The 21,884-nt window shown below is 44.4% G+C and overlaps 1 protein-coding gene across 2 annotated transcripts in view; it reads left to right on the top strand.

Moving 5' to 3' along the window:
• The first annotated feature begins 1,960 nt into the window (after window positions 1-1,960).
• Window positions 1,961-21,884, top strand: part of LOC123773572 (inactive tyrosine-protein kinase 7) — a 96,033-nt gene continuing 76,109 nt past the window's right edge. For both annotated transcript variants that reach the window (XM_069312517.1, XM_069312518.1), the window contains exon 1: window positions 1,961-2,530. In XM_069312517.1, coding sequence (XP_069168618.1) covers window positions 2,488-2,530 — 43 coding nt within the window. In that variant the 5' untranslated portion in view covers window positions 1,961-2,487. The remainder of the gene's footprint in view (window positions 2,531-21,884) is intronic.

A 21,884-nucleotide genomic window follows, 5' to 3' on the forward strand; every position in this document is an offset into this window, starting at 1 on the left:
AGAGCCTAATATGTGTGAGCCAGATAAGGGGTCCCAGAGAGCCTAATATACGAGAGCCAGATAGGGGTTCCCAGAGAGCCTAATATATATATGAGCCAGATAGGAGGACCCTGAGAGCCTAATTTAGGTCACTGCTCTACAGTGACAATAAGGGAGGACATGACTGATATACATTAATGTTTAGAAGGGGTATAAAGGAGATATATATACCAGGTGTTTATATAAATCAACACACCATGAAACACACGACACCAATAAGCTTGGACTTACGAAACACCAGGGGAAACACCACCACTGCTCCCCCTGGTGTGTGTGTAACACCACTGCTTTCCCTGGTGTGAAAAAGGCTGTACACTGGCATCCGTGACTCCGGTCAATAAATACGAATGAGTCGCAGAATGGATGGTTATGGTGGTGGTGGTGGTACTTTAGGTTGTGTGGTGGTAATTGTAGTGGTGGAAGTGGTGGTGGGGATTTATAGTGATGGTGTGGTAGTAGTGGTGGTATTGGGGATGGTGGTGGATGTGAGGCGATGGTACTGTTGGTGTTTGTGGTGGTGGTAGTTGTGGTAATTTTGTTCCTGGTTGTGGTTGTAGTGCTTACCTAACCATTAAGGGAGCCGGTCGGCCGAGCGGACAGCACGCTGGACTTGTGATCCTGTGGTCCGATCCCAGGCGCCGGCGAGAAACAATGGGCAGAGTTTCTTTCACCCTATGCCCCTGTTATCTAGCAGTAAATAGGTACCTGGGTGTTAGTCAGCTGTCACGGGCTGCTTCCTAGGGGAGGAGGCCTGGTCGAGGACCGGGCCGCGGGGACACTAAAGCCCCGAAATCATCTCAAAATAACATGTCTACCAGTTGTTGTAACTTTTTAAACCCCGCTTATTACTTTGTTTTACCTGTTATATTACAACTTAACTATTTTGACGTTCAAATCCTTTGTCGAATCTGGTCTTGTAGTTGTGGATGGAGGTGGCTTCTACACCTTCCAGCACATCCCACGTGTTGACCACCCGTATAAGGGACCAGTATTTCCTTACATTCCTTCGGCTCATTTGTGTTCTCAGCTTCCACCTGTGTCCTCTTGTCCTACTTTCTCTCATTTTGAAGAGGTTGTCCTTGACCACCTTATGTATTACTCTCATTATTTTGTATGTTGTGATCATGTCTCCTCTGTTCCTTCTATCCTCCTAGGGTTTTGAGATCTTGTAGCTTGACCCTCTTAGTTCTGGCTCAAATCTTGTTGTTAACCTTTGTACTTCTCAATTTTGCCTTTATGCTTTACTAAGTGTGGATTCCATGCCGGTGCTGCATATTCCTGTATTGGTCTAACATATGTTGTGTAGATTGTCTTGGAGTCCTGATTTAGGCTTGTAAACGATGTTGTTCCATTTACCAGCGTCCCATATGCTGCTGATGGTATCCTGTGTGTGTGTCTCCGGTGTGAGTGTTGGAACTATATCCACTCCCAGATGTTTCTGATTCCTGTTGATGCCTTCTGGTCTCCTGTCTCCCTTTCACATCCTCATTACCTTACACTTGTTGGGGTTGAATTCCAGCAACCATTTGTCTGGTCACTCCTGGAGATTGTCAAGGTCCTCCTGTAACTTCCTGGAGTCGTGGTGATGGTGGTGATTGTACTGGTTGTGGTGGTAGTGGTGATAATGTTGGTGCTGTAGTGATGGTGATAGAGGTAGTTTTGGCTGTGGTGGTTGTAATGATGGTAGTGGTGTTCTTGGTAGTTGTGGTTATTGTTGTGGTGGTGGTAGTGGTGGGCGTCTAGGAGTGGGGGGGGGGGGGGGTGATGGTAAGGGGAAGTTATAGAACAAGGGGGAAGAGAGAGAGAGAGAGGTAGGGGGGGTTAGGGTCAGCTGGGAAGAGAGGAAGGCTCTTCCCCTCTCTCTCTCTGTCCTCTCTCCTGTAGCAGTGAGCTATCCCCCGATGTATTCAGTGTGGTTATGACTGCCGACGAGGGAGGATTGCGTCGCTCCAGCTCCCCTCAGTTCGCGCTCTCATTCCCCTCAGAAACTCGTGCCTACTCCGCGCCGCTTCCCCTCTCACTCTACGGCTCTTCCACCCCTCTTTCTCTCCACCAGAGGGGAGAGGCGCACGCAGTGAATATAATCTGGGAGAGGCTGGGTGTAGGCCTGTGTACACAGAGAGGCGCTATAGGCCTAGGAAACACCGTATTAATTTCGTTGCTGTTGAACCGTGATTCATTCTACCATCCCTCGCACACCCGCAGAACCAACACCAGCCTTGGTGTTGTCTAATATGTTGAAGTACTGAGGTGTAGCGTCTGCCAGGCCTAGCACCACCTAGGGAAGGCTGGCTGGGGGTTGGAGGATATCAGGGAGCCTCCATTTGATATCAGCTTGCACCCGCGTGTGTTGTGTGTGTTGCGTGCGTGTGTGAGCCATGTACCGGGGCGAGAGGTGACCTGCTGCTACCCGCTCCCCAAAATAAGGAGTAATCATTGAGGGGAGAGATGTTGGACGTGTTATGGACTTGCAAGGCTCTACGGTGTATGGGTGAGTATTGGCCTTATTTCTTGACCCTTACTTGCCTGCCCCTCTCTCTCTCTGCTGAGTGGACACCGCTCGGGGGTCGTAATCCCAAGAGCCCGGGTTCGACTCCCGGCCCAGGCGGAAACAAATGGGCATAGTTTCTTCCAAGTTGACAGCTGCTACGGGCTGCTTCCTGAGGATGTATGCGCGTGTGTTAACAGAGAAATATATGTAGTAGACATGATAGTGGGAAATATATTGGTTAGAAAGGCGGGGTCCAAGAGCTAATAGCTCGATTCTGCAGAAATAAATAGTAAATACACACACACTTTCAGGGATATACTGAAAAAAATATTGTCTTAAGAAACGTCTAATCTCATAACTTGTAAATGACTGATCGATCACACTTTTATGATTTGTAAATGTATGTAAAAAATGTAAATATTATGTATAATCGTTTATCTTCGCCAAACAAAATAAAAATTATCAATGATCATAATAATGTTTTATGTGAATAAATTGCTTGGAACTATTACGTATGTATAATACTTTTATATCTTTTATTCTGATTAAATTTCCAATTTTTTTTTGTACAATTACAGAATGTGTCAACGTTTTGGTGTGAATAAATTACTGTAAATCTTCGAATCTGTTGTACTTAAAATTTACTAGTGAAAATTTTTTTTTGTAAAAAATAAAAGTCGTCCTTTCGCCAGTAAATTCCATATTTGTAATCTAATGTGAAATTAAAAATTTACTAGTATGTCCTCGTGTAAATAAATCGTTTGAAAATAATATATTTTTTCGCGAAAGATATATTCGTCAGCGTCTGTATAACCTGATTTATTTTTTATGCTCTATAGCAAAATCTATAGAAATTGAATGCTCTCTTTTTTTTTCATTCTTTTTGCGTCCGCGAATGAACACGTGTCACGCGAACTCCGCATTTCTTTCCATAACGCATAAATTTATTACCATTTTCTTAGGAACTGATGTGATGAAACTTTAATTTGATTACCTGGCGTGCGCGCGCGCCGTTACTGGTCAAGAGCGGTGTAAAGTTGGTCTCTAAAGCCGTGGTGCACTGTGCACTAACGCAACCGGTTAAACGGCCCACACACATGCTTGGTGGGAGGGGCGTGGGGGGGGATGGGATAGTTTTGTGTTAGACTACAGCTTGTTAGGAATGGTATTGATCAGCTTGTTAGGAATGGTATTGATGTAGTTGGGAGGCGAGTGTTGGTATTCTATATCAGTTCATCTGAAGCCTAACGTCTTGGAATGTCTTTATTTAACGAGGTTATTTCAGTTTTAATCGATTTTTTCCATCTCTCCCTCCTCCCTTCCTTCTGTCTCTCTGTCTCTGTCTCTGTCTCTCTGTCTCTCTGTCTCTCTGTCTCTGTCTCTGTCTCTCTCTCTGTCTCTCTGTCTCTCTGTCTCTCTCTCTCTCTCTCTCTCTCTCTCTCTCTCTCTCTCTCTCTCTCTCTCTCTCTCTCTCTCTCTCTCTCTCTCTCCCGTAGTCTAGAGACGTAAATGGGTGCAAGGGAGTCGAGGTGGTTAAATGATGCTACACATACATTGATTCGCAACACTAGTCAGGATATATATCCTGACTGTAGTGTTACTGTACTGTACCCTGACTGTACATTATATATACACAGTATATATATAATGAACAGAGACAGTGGTTAGTGCAGCAAGGGAAGAGAGGCTACGAGGTGAGGTGATTCGAGTCTCCGGTCCTCTACAGGACTTAAACAATTTAAATTTTTCCTTATGTTCCCCATATTCATCCCGTGGGCGGTAGTGAATGGGTTACAGAGGCACATAATGGGTTCAGGGACTGAACACCAGAGTTCGTTTAGTTAAGCTAGTGACAATCTTTTAGACGCTAGTTACACAATTATTAATGTTATATATACATGTACATATATATACAATCATATATACATATCAATAATCTTTTTGTGTCACAAGTGAATCAAACAAGAGGCTCACATGTCACTATACAAGGCACTTTACATCTATGGTGAGTCGCGCAGTAATGCTCCACACCCACCCAACTGGGCGGCAGCTTTACAGTCATGTGCTCCACACCCACCCAACTGGGCGGCAGCTTTACAGTCATGTGCTCCACACCCACCCAACTGGGCGGCAGCTTTACAGTCATGTGCTCCACACCCACCCAACTGGGCGGCAGCTTTACAGTCATGTGCTCCACACCCACCCAACTGGGCGGCAGCTTTACAGTCATGTGCAGGCTGCACCTACAGTAAGCAAGCTTTGGGATACTTTGCTAGGCTTCCCGGCAGCACATCATTATAAATGAAGTACTTACACGTTTCTTGGATATCATTGATGATGTTTTGAACAGACGCGGATTTAACGAAATTTCATAAGGAAAATTTGAAGAATATCACATTGTCTCAATTTGATGATTATTGAAGAAAATAGGTAATAATTGGATAAGAAAAGGAAGGGATAATAACAGGAGAGGAAAGTAAATGTGGTAAAATATAATTTTGTAGTCTTGTGTTACTGGTGCATGACTTACAGGTCCAGTACAGGTCCCCTTGTACAGTGACCTGCATAATGAAGCAACAGAGAGCAATACGGTTGAGAGGCGGGACCAAAGAGCCAGAGCTCAACCCCCGCAAGCACAATTAGGTGAGTACAGGAGCAAGTTGACTGTGAATGAGCAGGTTATCACACCTGACAAAAGTTAAGTGTGGGGACACCGAAACTGATAAGGAAGTATGTGAGGAATTTTAACAAAAAACTTTCAGGAAGTATTCAAGCTGGAACCTGATTTGCTACCAGAGCTTAAAGACCAAAGCGAACGAGCAGTTCCACAGTAAAGCCTCACAGGAAATAATTGTGATGCCAGAAGAAGCAAAGAAACAATGACAGGAACTGGATGTGACAAAAGCCGTGGGAGCTAAAAGAGGCAGCGGAAACATTGTGTAGCCAACTTGCCATAATATTTCATTCCTCTCTGGAGAACTTCCGGACAGCTGGACAATGGCTAATGTGATACAATCTACAAGAAAGGCAGTCTACAGAAACCGTTAAATTACAGACCCTTATCACTAACAAGTATCCCCTGCAGTACACATAGAAATACCATTATCGTGATATATAAATGAGAAAATCCACAGGAGAGAAATCCGCTTTTCGTTAGTGCCAACACCGACGCGCCCTTGTTGGGCAGACACCCAACAGCAATAACTGTAACAAAATGGACTAGACACTCTTTGACAAAAAAACTGACTTTTAGTCTGTCTGACCTCAGTCAAACCACAAAAGCTCCCTTCACCGAGTGTCAAACGACATCTACTACCCATTCCGGCTTCCGTAAGTGTCAAATGAGAGAAACATGCTATGTGAGTGGAAGGTATTATGAGGTGTGCGTGCGAGGCATTACCGTAAAGGTTGATGTTACGAGTATGGGGAGCGGGGAGGAGTAGGCTGGTGGGGAGGGTCGACAGGGAACCCGACCTCTTAAACGTCGCATCCCTTTGCGACCTATTAATCCCCCTACGACCAAAAACTGATGTACTATAAAAATCACATCGTTTTCTATCCATTGGTCCTCGGTTAGGTCGGGTTCGGGAACTTGTAGTACATCATTTTAATGACGTTCGTGAGGACGGGATCGTTGGAGAAGGGAGAATGAGGCATGTGTTGGAGAGAGTAGACATTGTTGGTGGTGGAGGAAGTGGTGAGGGAGATGGAGGAACTGACGTGAGGGGGGGCGGGGGGGCTGAATTGACGATTGAGGAGGAATATAGACAAGGATTGAGTTGAATAGTTTACCATGGAGTGGAAAATCGAGACGCGGAGCGATAATTTATGCGATTAACCCAGAGTTCATGAACTTCGTCACGTCACGTTCCCGATGAGTTGTCACCTTCAGTCACGTTCATGTTGTGTTGTCACGTTCGCGATATGTTGCCCCATTTGTAATGTATTGTCACGTTCAGACATATTCGTGATGTGTTCTCCCGTTTAGCCACGTTCGTAAGGCTTTGTCATGTTCGTGATGTAGAGTCACTTTGGTAACTTGGTGTCCACGTTTAGTTAAATTCGTGAGTTACCTTACCTGACCAAGTTATATTTTATCTTAACAACGTTTAACAGCAAAAATAACATCACTCAACCCTCCTTTATGATTTTGTGACCCTTAATAGTTAAATTATACGGGAACAGTTGAATGAGTGAGTATATTGTTACTCCCAACCCCCCTCCCTCACTAGCCTCATCCTTGCCTCACCAACCTCCTCCCTCACTAGCCTACGCCCTCACCACCAAACGCCCCCTTACCCAGCTGTATCAGACATTAGCATAGAAATATACTAAGCAAATAAGAATACTGATTTTCACTACCTCGTCCTAAGGCTTTCCAAAATGGGTGTATTGAGGCATAGAATATTTTAACCATGTCGTAGCTCAGTCGATTAAGGCAGTGTCTGGGATGCTCCCGGACGCAGGTTCGAATCCTCGTCACGGCCCTTGTGGATTTGTTCATTTGATGCATCACGTTAGTGTGATCTGTGTGTGTGTGCATAAAACATGTTTCTGACTTTCTCACCAAGCGCCCATGTGTATGTCTGTGTGTGTGTGTGTGTGTGTGTGTGTGTGTGTGTGTGTGTGTGTGTGTGTGTGTGTGTGTGTGTGTGTGTGTGTGTGTGTTTTCAGATTTTCGTTCCGTCCATTCGCCTAAAACGTCGCTTTTGTTTTGTGTTTTGTACGGCATCAGTTCGTTAAAACGCGGCGTATTAATTCAAATTAAGGCACCGTAAATATTGCCGTTTTTATGTCCAACGGCCCCGATAGGTTAGGTGGGTTGCTTGGGTTGGTAGGTTTCTGGGTCGGCAAAATAGTTGCATTTCTTACGGAGTGGCAACTAGCAAGGCTAGGCTGGCCAAGCAACGTTTCTAGACTCGTTTTTATAATATATCAAATAGCGAATATATGAAATTCCGAGTACTAGGCTACATTAACCCAATAGACGAGGCTATACACAAGTGTCAAAAGATTATATACTTATATACAGTGTATTATATACAGTATACGAAATTATACATTCCTAATGCTCAGAATAAATAATGTGCTTCTTTTGATACAAAATGTTATACATTTCTTATGTTCAGAATATATCCCATGCTTCTGATGTTGAAAATAAATAATAGGCTCCAGATTTTCACAATACTGCTACTAAAAGTAGTTTGAAGGGGAAAAAAATAGAACGCAAGTTAAATAAAAAGTTTAAATAAGTTAAGAATAATGAATATACTTTACCAAGATGTTTTGTTTAGTATTCTTGGGTATGTAAATATTTTGATGAAACTTATGTCATGAACTCCTGACTTGATGCGCGCGCAAAATACAGAAATCATTTTAAGGTAATTTTAAATTAATATATCAAGTAATCTTTTATGGGTCATTACATGGAAATTATTCCACTGAGGACGGGTGATGATGGATCGATTGTGTGGTTGTGTTAAGAGTGATTGTAGCTATAAGTTTTGGTAATTGTTCGCAGAGTGCTGTAATGGTATGTTTATTACCACTGAGAGTCGTAATGGGGTGATTAATTACGGTGAGTGAGTGTGTGTGTTTCTGGAGGTCCTGTGGCACGTCTTCTCCTTTATCTCCTCTTCCTTCAACCCTTCTTCACATTGTGGTGTTGATCTCTCTCTGTCTGTCTCTCTCTGTCTGTCTGTCTCTCTCTCTCTCTCTCTGTCTCTCTCTGTATCTCTGTCTCTCTCTGTCTCTCTCTCTCTGTCTCTCTGTCTCTCTGTCTCTCTCTGTCTCTCTCTGTCTCTCTCTGTCTCTCTCTGTCTCTCTCTGTCTCTCTCTGTCTCTCTCTCTGTCTCTCTCTCTCTCTCTCTCTCTCTCTCTCTCTCTCTCTCTCTCTCTCTCTCTCTCTCTCTCTCTCTCTCTCTCTCTCTCTCTCTCTCTCTCTGTCTGTCTCTCTTTCTTTCCCTGGGAATATTCCTGCCACCATCCCTGCCTCCCCTGGGAATATTCCTCACAGCTCAGTGGTCACAGTTTTCAGTAATACCACCACGAATCTACGTTAGTCTTGGGTATGCCCCTTGGGTATTTCTCCTCAGCGATACCCAGCTGGCAGCGTACCCAGTAAAACTATAATTATCTGTAGTTACTAGAATTAAGTAACAGCCAAGTCATAATTTCCGTAACTAGCAGATTGAGGCGATTAACTGATTCAGTAGCCAGAAAAGCACTTGCAATCTTCAACAAAATATCAAATTCAATTTAGTAATATTACCGAGTAGAGATTATAGAAAATGGTATATCGTTCAGTTGCAAAAAATCTGTAATTAATTCTGATGAAAAGCAACAGATTTTTGTTGAGGTCGTGGTAAAACTTGGTGAAAACTCGCTCCTACAGGAGCCACACACCAGTAAACACCCGCTCCTACAGGAGCCACACACCAGTAAACACCCGCTCCTACAGGAACCACACACCAGTAAACACCCGCTCCTGCAGTAATCTCCCCTCCACTCCGTCACTCGGGCCTCCAGTACTACGGCAAACAAGAATGGGCTTAAAGCTGACCTCTGGTGCTATCCTATTTTATGTCGTTTGTCTCAAGAGAGGAGGAAAGGAGGACTCCTTGCTCGTTCATCTGTATTTTTGAGGAAATGCAAATTTATCTTTTTGATTTACAGTTTTCCTTCAAGTGTTCCGTGCATTCATTCGACACATTTACCCGTTTAGGGAATCATTTTAGAGCGAAGGGTAAGGGTTGTGGGGTGTATATGTGTCGGCCTGTCTCTGTCGACATGCGCATGTTTATGTGTCTTTGTCGGCTTGTGCTTGTCGAATTTGTATTATTTCTCCTTTAAACTAGGTGTTATCTGTCACCTACACCCGCTTAAGGGCTCCCTTAGAGCCCTATATCTAGGGTAGGGCGGGTATACACGTAGAGGTGTATTCGTCCAGGTGTATAATACGGTGAAAGTTTACGTTAGTACTCGTCCATGTTCAGGACTAAAGTGGACTTTTTGGTTGGTCAGAATAGTATTGTGGTGGTCTTAATAACTGCCCAGAGGTTATTAGGTCTTAAGTCCAATTTTAAAGCAAACTCAAGCCTCCTATAGCTCGCTGTATCCTCTATATAGAGTTGTGTCTCTTGCTCTTAGAGCTGTGTCTCTTCATCTTAGAGCTGTGTCTCTCTTCCTCTTAGAGCTGTCTCTCTCCCTCCCAGATTTCTCTGTCCTGCCCAACCGTCCCGGCTCCAAGGAACTCTTCTACTCTCCCGCTTGGTTTATACATGGCTACTAAAACTCGGCCATTCCTGTGCCACTACATTCTCTCCTCCAATATATATAAATATATTTTCCTTTCAGCCATCGTTGTCCAGTTCCCAGGCCGCCGCTTCGCTCATTTTCCCTGATGGGGTTTTTGTCCAACTTTCTTCCGTTAGTCCTGGTAATCGTTATTCCCGTTTTCTGTTCTCTGCTAAATCTCTTATGTTTATCATCAGCGCTTCAAGATTTGTCTGTCTGTTTTACCTGAATATACCTGAGGGGCCGCCATCTCTAGTGGCCTCTATTAGGACATGGTAGCCGACGGCTTATGTATATATGTGTAATATATAGAATTTATATAATATCCTCTACCAAACTAAAAGTTCCGTCTGAGGCTCCATTATGTCCGCCAAACCTTTATGGCTTTCCTGGAAACGATAATATTTCCCACTTCAACCAAGTGTGTCCATTTGAACTGGTTCCCATTGCTTGTTTTTGCTTCCAGCGGTCATTTCAGCAGGTCTGCAGGACCTTCTGCTTCCAGCGGTCATTTCAGCAGGTCTGCAGGACCTTCTGCTTCCAGCGGTCATTTCAGCAGGTCTGCAGGACCTTCTGCTTCCAGCGGTCATTTCAGCAGGTCTGCAGGACCTTCTCTGAGGTTTCTGCCTCGTTTTCTTCATATTCTCATCTTACGACGCTGCACGGGTTGCTTCCTAGGAGACAGAAGGAGATTCTTCCTTCATGAAGAGGATTGAGTGATCCGATGATCCCACAAGAGTGTTAAGTGGGGCTTGCGAAGTCCTCCCTCCTGCCGACGACTAGGAGACAAAGTGTCTTCCACGATCTTAGGTTAGATTCTGAAGTCTTGTTAAGCCGCAACGTCCAATCTCCACATGCTTCTTCCTCAGCCAGATCAGCCCAACGGTCTTCCTGAGTTCTGATAAGGAAGTCTTAGTCTTCTCCGTTGGGCCAGAGAGAACGTTGAAACTCCCACGGCTCGTCTCTGGACCTCGGGGCAAGCCATTTTAAGGGAGTTCCTTCCGCGCCCCCTGTGTGTGTCTGCGGACGGCAGCCCCTGGCGCGCAGAGAATCTAAGTTTGGTGATTATACAGAGATTGTAACGATAATGGGGAAGGCGGGAAGCACAGTGTAGCTCCAACAGTCCTGGCAGCTGAGTTACGGTCTGGGAAGTCTATTCAACTTAAATGAACAAATCCACAAGGGCCGTGACGAGGATTCGAACCTGCGTCCGGGAGCATCCCAGACACAAGTCTATTCAACTTGGTAGGGAGTCCCATCTATTGGTGTGTATTCAACTAGTTGTATTCATCTAGTTGTGCTTGCGGGGGTTGGGCTCTGCTCTTTCGGCCCGCCTCTCAGTCAACGGTCAATCAATCAACTGTTACTAACTACGAACCAACTACTTTTTTCCACAGGAAGCAGCCGTAATAGCTGTCTAACTCTCGGATACCTATTTACTGCTAGGTAACAGGGGCATCAGGGTGAAAGAAAGATAACATTGTGTAGCCATTCAAGTATGTTAACTTTCTCTCGCTTAGTATTAAGTGTTTATTAAAACTTGTAAATAATTCATCAGTTTATGTTATGACTGTAAAGCTCTGTGTATTGCTGGCTTTATGGGAATTACAGTGTGTACCCAGGAGTACTACTGTGTATCATGCTTTATGTGTGTGTCTGTCTCTGTCTGTCTCTCTCTCTCTCTCAGGTAGCAATGAACACATGTCAATAAATACCCACATTAATAATTCTAATAACACTATTAACAATAACAACAATAGTAGTAAATAATAACAATGGACATTAGAACACCTACAAGGTAAACAACAGTCAACAATAATGATTTGAAAGACAATAAGACAAAAATTCTGAAATAGTTTTCTGTAACTCAAATGTTTGTATCTTGTAGGATCTCCCGCCAAGAAAATCCCCTCAAATCCTTCACAAGACGCCCCAGTAAGGCGGTAATGGGCCGTTCAGATCCTCTGAACTTAACGTTAATGTCCCTAATGATGTTAATTGTTGAGTTGAAAGGCCCCCTTAACATGGGAGGACGAAGGGGTTGAGGGGATAGAAAAAATGGAGATGTTTGGGGGGGAAGGGGAAAGGTTTAGGGGAGTGGGGGAGTAATGGTTGGAGAAGAGGTTGTTTCAAGGGGGGTATGGAGGCAAGATAAAGAGTAGTGGAGGAGAGGAAGAGGGAATAACTAAAGTAACGAAAGTGGGATAGGAAGGAATGAGGATAGGCGCAATCATACGCCTGAAGACAATAATGGAGAAAGAATAGTCACAGGAGACAGAATAGGTGATAGGAGAAGCAAGAGAGGTTAAGACAAGAGGAATTGGTAGTGGAAATTAGAGGAACAAGAGGCAAAGGAAGGAATAAGACTGGAAATAGTAGTCGTAAAAGGAAGAGAGACAAGAGAGTATGCAGAGCCCTATAGTCTGCTGATCCTCGGAGAATTCCGGATGAACTTTGAATGTTATCAGAGTCAAGACCCTTATTTTCACCACTGTACCAGACATGGATCCTCTTAACGTGTGTTCCAGTATGTGTTGTGGTGCGACGACTTCCCTTTCCAGTTCATCTGTGCTTCAGTATCACTGTTGCCATCACAGTCGGTGCCTTCACTGCTGCTACTACTGTATCTCCGCGCCCAGCCACGCCACCACCAGCCCCCCCCCCCCCGACAGCGGGTCGCAGCTGAGAAAGGGGCGGCCGCCGTAGCACCGGTGATAGTGTAGGGAAAGGAGTGAGAGTGGGAAGAAAGAGGGTGTGGCAGGGGTGAGAGCCCGGGTGTCCGCAGTCCCCCTCACACAGCAAGTGATGGAGCCCACGATACACACAGACAGTAAGCAAGCTCACTATTTTGATCAATAATTCTCCGATTACTCCAACAGGTTGAGCTCAGTTTGCCTCGTGCAGGGAATGCGATCACATTTCTATCGGTCCGACAGGGAAAACTCCTTTCCAGTCGCATTTCTCATCATAAATACTCGATCAGAACTAGGCAACGCTAATGCAATATTTGTGAACGTTAATTTTGCTAATCATACCATCAACTGGGATGGTTAGAAATGTTATTTAGAACAGTGACTTCCCTGAAAGAAACTTTATCAAGTCTGTCCTCATTAGCTACTGTTCCAATAGTTTTAATGAGGAAAGGGGAGTGAGGGGAGGAAGAGGGGGGTGGGGTGGAGGAGGGGGAGTGAGGGATGGAGGAGGGGGAGAGGGGGTATAGGGGGAGAGAGTGGGGGGGGGGGTGAAAGGAAAGTCAACCAATAACTTTTCAAGCTGGTTCTATATTTAGTACCCGAAATTTCTGGGAAGTATAAACTCTCTTAGATGCTAACTAAGAGAGTTAGCCAACTCTCTGTCTCTTGTATAAACTCTCGTAGTTAGTAGTAGTTTTTATGTAACTTTCCCATATATATATATATATATATATATATATATATATATATATATATATATATATATATATATATATATATATATATATATATATATATATACGTGCCAGGGCTAGTGCCATTACCACGGATGGCACTAACCCCTGGCACGTGTTGGCTTACAGATTCCCAGCTTCGCAAAAAGGGGAACTGTCCTCTCTCTCTCTCTCTCTCTCGTGTCAGAGAGATGTGTAGTCACCTATACCTATGTCGCAATACTGCGTCGACAAGCGCATGCGCGATGATATGCGCGGTAAAACAGGACATAGAAGAACGAAAGAGAATTAGTATAGCAATAGAGACTAAGAAAGATATATCAGAACCAAAAAAATAGACCTGAGTGAACAATGAAGAGAAAAACAAGTCTTTAGTTTAAAAAAAGGACAAGAAATTGAAGCTTGTTTAAACAAAAATTAGAAAATTCAATATTTGTTTAGATGAAAACTACCTCAGCTTCTCCAGGAGGGAATGTTGGTACGCCTGTAAGTTTATACGGCTGTATAATCCTCCAGGAGGGAGTGTTGGTACGCCTGTAAGTTTATACGGCTGTATAATCCTCCAGGAGGGAGTGTTGGTATGCCTGTACGTATATACGGCTGTATAATCCTCCAGGAGGGAGTGTTGGTACGCCTGTAAGTTTATACGGCTGTATAATCCTCCAGGAGGGAGTGTTGGTACGCCTGTAAGTTTATACGGCTGTATAATCCTCCAGGAGGGAGTGTTGGTATGCCTGTACGTATATACGGCTGTATAATCCTCCAGGAGGGAGTGTTGGTACGCCTGTAAGTTTATACGGCTGTATAATCCTCCAGGAGGGAGTGTTGGTACGCCTGTAAGTTTATACGGCTGTATAATCCTCCAGGAGGGAGTGTTGGTACGCCTGTAAGTTTATACGGCTGTATAATCCTCCAGGAGGGAATGTTGGTACGCCTGTAAGTTTATACGGCTGTATAATCCTCCAGGAGGGAGTGTTGGTACGCCTGTAAGTTTATACGGCTGTATAATCCTCCAGGAGGGAGTGTTGGTACGCCTGTAAGTTTATACGGCTGTATAATCCTCCAGGAGGGAGTGTTGGTACGCCTGTAAGTTTATACGGCTGTATAATCCTCCAGGAGGGAGTGTTGGTACGCCTGTAAGTTTATACGGCTGTATAATCCTCCAGGAGGGAATGTTGGTACGCCTGTAAGTTTATACGGCTGTATAATCCTCCAGGAGGGAATGTTGGTACGCCTGTAAGTTTATACGGCTGTATAATCCTCCAGGAGGGAGTGTTGGTACGCCTGTAAGTTTATACGGCTGTATAATCCTCCAGGAGGGAGTGTTGGTATGCCTGTAAGTTTATACGGCTGTATAATCCTCCAGGAGGGAATGTTGGTACGCCTGTAAGTTTATACGGCTGTATAATCCTCCAGGAGGGAATGTTGGTACGCCTGTAAGTTTATACGGCTGTATAATCCTCCAGGAGGGAATGTTGGTACGCCTGTAAGTTTATACGGTTGTATAATCCTCCAGGAGGGAGTGTTGGTACGCCTGTAAGTTTATACGGCTGTATAATCCTCCAGGAGGGAGTGTTGGTACGCCTGTAAGTTTATACGGCTGTATAATCCTCCAGGAGGGAGTGTTGGTACGCCTGTAAGTGTATACGGCTGTATAATCCTCCAGGAGGGAGTGTTGGTACGCCTGTAAGTTTATACGGCTGTATAATCCTCCAGGAGGGAGTGTTGGTACGCCTGTAAGTTTATACGGCTGTATAATCCTCCAGGAGGGAGTGTTGGTACGCCTGTAAGTTTATACGGCTGTATAATCCTCCAGGAGGGAGTGTTGGTACGCCTGTAAGTGTATACGGCTGTATAATCCTCCAGGAGGGAGTGTTGGTACGCCTGTAAGTTTATACGGCTGTATAATCCTCCAGGAGGGAGTGTTGGTACGCCTGTAAGTGTATACGGCTGTATAAGCCTCCAGGAGGGAGTGTTGGTATGCCTGTACGTATATACGGCTGTATAATCCTCCAGGAGGGAGTGTTGGTATGCCTGTACGTTTATACGGCTGTATAATCCTCCAGGAGGGAGTGTTGGTATGCCTGTACGTTTATACGGTTGTATAATCCTCCAGGAGGGAGTGTTGGTACGCCTGTAAGTTTATACGGCTGTATAATCCTCCAGGAGGGAGTGTTGGTACGCCTGTAAGTGTATACGCCTGTGATCCTCTAGAATTATTATGCACAGCGGAGTAGGAAATTTAGTTTCTTTTGGAGTGTTCTTGAAGGTCGGAGAGGGAGGAAGAAGAGGGAGGTATGACCACTAGGAAGAGAAGGTTGATGCAGGGGGGGGGGTGTAGGAGGAACAGGGGTGAGGGGTAAACAGAGGAAGGTGTGATAAAGGAGAGTAAGCAAGGTCAAGACGATACTGAAAAGAATTACTGAAAAAAAAATTGTACCACTTACGGGCTATTCATGCCCGTGCCACCTCTTGAGTGGCTTAATCTTTATTATCATCAGGTCAAGACGGAGAGTGTCACTGTGTTAACACACCGTTCTGCTGATTCTCTCCTGTGTATTCATATCTTCCTTTCTATGTCTCCCGTTATCGTTTTTCTGCGGTTGTCCTCTCTCCTGGTCTCTCCATTCTGTCTTCTTACCTTCCTCCTTCATCTCCTACCCTTTCTTCTCATTCTCTTCTATTTCGTCCCCCCTCTTCCTCTGTTTCATTAGGAAGATGATGGAGCTGGTCGGCCGAGCGGACAGCACGCTGGACTTGTGATCCTGTGGTCCCGGGTTCGATCCCAGGCGCCGGCGAGAAACAATGGGCTGAGTTTCTCACACCCTATGCCCCTGTTACCTAGCAGTAAAATAGGTACCTGGGTGTTAGTCAGCTGTCACGGGCTGCTTCCTGGGGGGTGGAGGCCTGGTCGAGGACCGGGCCGCGGGGACACTAAAGCCCCGAAATCATCTCGAGATAACCTCAAGATATGGCAGAGAAGGAAGAAGATATCAGTGTCATGTAAGCCACAGACCCAGAGAAGATCCTGTCACTCACAAGCTGTAGCCTTTTGTGCACTCTTGAGTGAAAGTTTTCGACTTCAAACACTGGAACAAAGGAGACATGATAACGACTTACAAGATTTTATGTTGATTAATTACGTATGCAGATATGCTATTTCCAAAGGAAGGAGCAACATATTGAGGAAACATAGGTGGAAACTGAAGACACCATTGTGTCACAGATGTGCCTTAAATACTTAATCAACTGGACATCAAGATACTGAACCCAAGAGCTGAAGTTCAATCCCCATAAGCACAGCGAGGGGAGTACAGCCCCCCCCCCCCACCCACAGGGACGTTAGAAAGAACATTTTCAGTGTCAGAGTAGTTAACGAGTGGAATGCATTAGGAAGTGATGTGGTGGAGGCTGACTCCATACACAGTTTCAAATGTAGATATGATAGAGCCCAGTAGGCTCAGGAACCTGTACACCAGTTGATTGACAGTTGAGAGGCGGGACCAAAGAGCCAGAGCTCAACCCCCGCAAGCACAACTAGGTGAGTACAGCTATGTGAATACGCTCTACATGAACCTCTATTATATTTTCCAACGAACAAGGAACTCTGGCAGTAACGGTGATCCCCGTTTTCTTTCACTGCTTTTCAATGATCTTCCAGATGTGCAATTTACCTCAATCTTCTCGGCTCCCCACACTCTTCCGCATATATCATACCTGCTCTGCTGGCGAGAATGGGGTTACGGGCTCGCCATAGCCCGTGCTACATGCACACTTCCCTCTGAGTAGCTAATTCTAAAACAACAACATGGTGAGAATGATTTAAGACAACAGGCCTCTGGAACATCTTATAAAGAATTGCATTTATTTGACCAGACCACACACTAGAAGGTGAAGGGACGATGATGTTTCGGTCCGTCCTGGACCATTCTCAAGTCGATTGACTTGAGAATGGTCCAGGACGGACCGAAACGTGGTCGTCCCTTCACCTTCTAGTGTGTGGTCTGGTCAACTTACTTTAGCCACGTTATTGCGACTCATCGCCTGCAATTGCATTTATTGTCTTATATGGCTCAGTCAACAATAGTTTGATGGAAGGGAAAAAACCTTGTTACACTCGAAGAATAATAGGGAGAAAGTTATACGACTGTACTAAGGCATTTGGGAGATCGCTTTATGATAAGTTGGGGATAAATGAAGAGGAAGTAGATCAGCGCCATCTCTTTGTTGAAGGCGGTACTACTCACAGAATCATATTTCCTCCCATTTCAACGGAGGTGCAGTATCCGTTCTCTATCTATATTTATACGGATCAGCTTCTAGATCTTTGTTGTTGAGTTTCGGGGCGTCGATGGAGCTGTATACGCACCCCAGGCTTGTTGCACTATATCGCTATAGCGGTATATTCACTCACAGAAGCATTGACACTGCCCAATAAACTCGCCCATCGAGACAACATTTTGCGGACTTCTCACACATGCTCCGCCTGGGGTTGCCGGAAATACGTGTCCTGATTTTGAACAATGTGTTTTGATTCTGTTGTTATAGATTCAGTTACTCAGAACAAGTTCCAAGTACCACGGGCTATGGTGAGCCCGTAACTTACCTGGCACAGGAGCGGGACAAGTAGCACGGGCTATGGTGAGCCCGTAGTGGACTTACCTGGCACAGGAGCGGTGGTCTGCTTGATACTGTCGCTAGGCATTGCTTTTTAACGCCTTGGATTGATACGACGCCTCGAGCACTTATCGCCTGGGATCACAGGTTAGTTTATGTACTTATTTCCATTTTCCGGGTGGATCTTAGGGCAGACAGACGGTATCCGGCACCGGCTGGGCCGAGAGGTGCCGGGAGTTGGTGGGTCTTGGGACGCCAGGGTCTACCAAGCATCTGTTAACATAAGAACAAAGGTAACTGCAGAAGGCCTATTGGCCCATACGAGGCAGCTCCTATTTATAACCACCCAATCCCACTCATATGCATGTCCAACCCACGCTGTTCAAGTGCTTTCCGCTGAGAGATAAGACGTATTGTCGCCAAATTTTCCATTATTGTCTTAACACGGTAACGCTACTGTAGCCCCTTAAATCAACAACAACTTATGGATGTTTGAGCGACGATGTTTTTGTAGTGGAGGTAAGTGGAGGGAATTTTCTTTAAATGTTTATTCAGACGAAAACATACTGGATCCGATTTTTTAGTATATATGGGTTCCTGTTGACCAGACCACACACTAGAAGGTGAAGGGACGACGACGACGTTTCGGTCCGTCCTGGACCATTCGAATCGATTTGAGAATGGTCCAGGACGGACCGAAACGTCGTCGTACCTTCACCTTCTAGTGTGTGTTCTGGTCAACATACTTTAGCCACGTTATTGTGACTCATCGCCTGCATATGGGTTCCTGGATCACAGTTAATGGGTTTGGTTTGCATTGGTGTTGGACTCTATACCTGTCGCCCTCAGGAATAGACTATAACTATCAGGAGAAAGCGCCAAGCCATTCCGACTATATAGCACTTGGAAAAAAAGCGGGATAAGGATTGGGGAAGGAATAGTGCCCAACCACTTGCATGGTCGGGGATTGAACGCCGACCTGCATGAAGCAAGACCGTCGCTCTACCGTCTAGTCAAGTATTAAGGCTACTACAATAGCTTGGTGACAAACCAGCAAGTAAACTTTAGTCGTAAACATAGTTAAGGACTAAAGTAAACTCGTTATATTGATCCAAGTCTCCATCCGCTTAAGTATACAATATTTACGGTTTACTTTTATCAAGTCAAATAAATTCACAAGTGCACCCCAAATATAAGCAAATATTTCATGGCATTTATAATTTACTCATAAATAGTGCAGAAAGAGCTTCAAATATTTGTACTTTCATATGAATAAGGTACAGCCCGTAAGTACCATTCGTAGTATACAGGAAGTTAACATGTTACACTGATGTAGTTGACAGCGTGTATGTGTGTATTTTGTGTCAACGGTGAGTTTCCTCATCCCGTGCTAGATTGATGATTGATGAAGATTAAGCCACCCAAAAGGTGGCATGGGCATGAATAGCCCGTAAGTGGTGGCCCTTTTGAGCCATTACCAGTATCAAGAGCTGATACTGGAGACCTGTGGAGGTGCGACTGCACCCTGCGTGACGGGAGATGTCTCCTGTGACCCGTGCTAGGCTATCAGTAGCCTAGTGGTCTAATACGTGTCATATACTTTTTTCAAAAGTGTGGATAAGTAATCTTTATCACTTCTTTCTCTGTTTCATTCGACCGGTTTATCGCTTATATGCTTAATGAAATTTTTATATCCCTTTGAAGTATTTATCTAGTTCCTACCCGTGTCTTATAGCTGTCGACCAACACACTAGAAGGTGAAGGGACGACGACGTTTCGGTCCATCCTGGACCATTCTCAAGTCAAAAAAGACACCCTTATATAGCTGTCTTTCCCCTTGGTTACCATACATTATACAATATTACTGACAAATATTAACAGATTAAATACGCACTAATGAAAATAGTGAAAGCATAATGTATATCACGCGGTGAGTAGTACATTATCAAATAGTCAATATCACTAATGAACAAATCCACAAGGGCCGTGACGAGGATTCGAACCTGCATCCGGGAGCATCCCAGACACTGCCTTAATCGACTGAGCTGATTTGTTCATTTGATGCATCACGTTAGTGTGATCTCTGTGTGTAACAATATCACTAATGTTCTGACAATAACAAATTAATAATTTATCCAGGAATAATCACTCGAAACTGTCAAAAAGAGTTGGTTTGATGTTAAGCATTGGAAATCCTGTTGATATCGGATCCCTTTTACACGATCTACGTTCAAAGTGAGTGCGATCCAGGAGGCTTCCCTCAATCTGTTATGTAAAATCCAGAGGCTGTGTAAATGTTTATAATTTCATGTTAACAAATCCACAAGGGCCGTGACGAGGATTCGAACCTGCGTCCGGGAGCATCCCAGACACTGCCTAATCGACCAACCCGTTCTCGCAAATTCGTAAAGTCAATATTGACTTATTAAATAAGTGCATAGGTGACATACTAAACATAATAGATACCCTTAAAAAGCTTCATAGAAAACACCGACCTTACCTAACCTTGTTAGTATCTTAAGATAAGCATCTTATAGCTTCGTAATTACAATTGTTACTTAACCTATTATAGGTATAGGTTAAGTAATAATTGTAATTTTCCGCTCATGTGTGTAAAAATGTAAGCTCAGTCGATTCGACTGAGCTACGACAGGGTAAAAGGCTCCCGGACGCAAGTTCGAATCCTCGTCACGGCCCTTGTGGATTTGTTCATTTGATGCATCACGTTAGTTTGATCTCTGTGTGTAATTTCATGTTACATTTAGTTTGCAATCTTGCAAATTTTTCGCATATTAATGACTTGTTATGTGTCACATTTATAATGTATATTTTAATGTCGGAATGAAACTGTATTCAGTGATGTGTTAGGCTATTAATATTACAGTTTTTGTTTAAATCATTAATATTTTGTTTTGAAATTTGTGTAAACTAAGTGAGTTATAAATGCTTAACCATTTTATGAATTAATGGGTTTGAATAGGTGGTTAGTTGGTTAAAGAATAGTCACGGAGGGTCAATTATACGTAGGTGTTCGGTATACATTACATTTAACCTACCTGTCATAACTAGTGTTGTGTCTCCTCTCTCCATCACTCTATACCCACGCACAGGTCCTCGTGGCCGAGCAGACAACGCTCGGGAGTCATAAGTTGTGACCTAAATTATTATATATTAAGCTAGAGAGACGTTTTAGCTTAAGTCTCTCCAGCATATGAGTGAATGAGGACATGGTTGAACTACCATTGTGCATTTGGTGGTAGCAAACGGTGTGTCTCGGAGATTAAAGTCAAGTTGACCAGACCACACACTAGAAATTGAAGGGACGACGACGTTTCGGTCCGTCCTGGACCATTCTCAAGTCGATTGTCACAATCGACTTGAGAATGGTCCAGGACGGACCGAAACGTCGTCGTCCCTTCAATTTCTAGTGTGTGGTCTGGTCAACATACTTCAGCCACGTTATTGTGACTCATCGCCTGCATTAAAGTCAAGTTTTATCTCTGTATTCGTGTCTTTGAGATGAAACTAAAGTTTTTGAATAGCAACTTGTAGAGAGTAATCTTTCATTCAACTTCCCAACCCTGAAACCCCGGCAAGACATATTTTGAGTTTTATACTGACATGGGAAAATAACGTGAACGTTTAGAAATGAGTTTAACGAATGATATACTGAGGGTCGGTCGGCCGAGCGGACAGCACGCTGGACATGTGATCCTGTGGTCCCGGGTTCGATTCCGGGCGCCAGCGAGAAACAATGGGCAGAGTTTCTTTCACCCTATGCCCCTGTTACCTAGCAGTAAAATAGGTACCTGGGTGTTAGTCAGCTGTCACGGGCTGCTTCCTGGGGGTGGAGGCCTGGACGAGGACCGGGCCGCGGGGACACTAAAAGCCCCAAAATCATCTCAAGATAACCACCCCTATGCCCCTATTACCTAGCAGTAAAATAGGTACCTGGGAGTTAGTCAGCTGTCACGGGCTGCTTCCTGGGGGGTGGAGGCCTGGTCGAGGACCGGG

Source organism: Procambarus clarkii, chromosome 72 (genome assembly GCF_040958095.1).
Source record: "Procambarus clarkii isolate CNS0578487 chromosome 72, FALCON_Pclarkii_2.0, whole genome shotgun sequence".
Taxonomy (NCBI): Eukaryota; Metazoa; Arthropoda; class Malacostraca; order Decapoda; family Cambaridae; genus Procambarus; species Procambarus clarkii.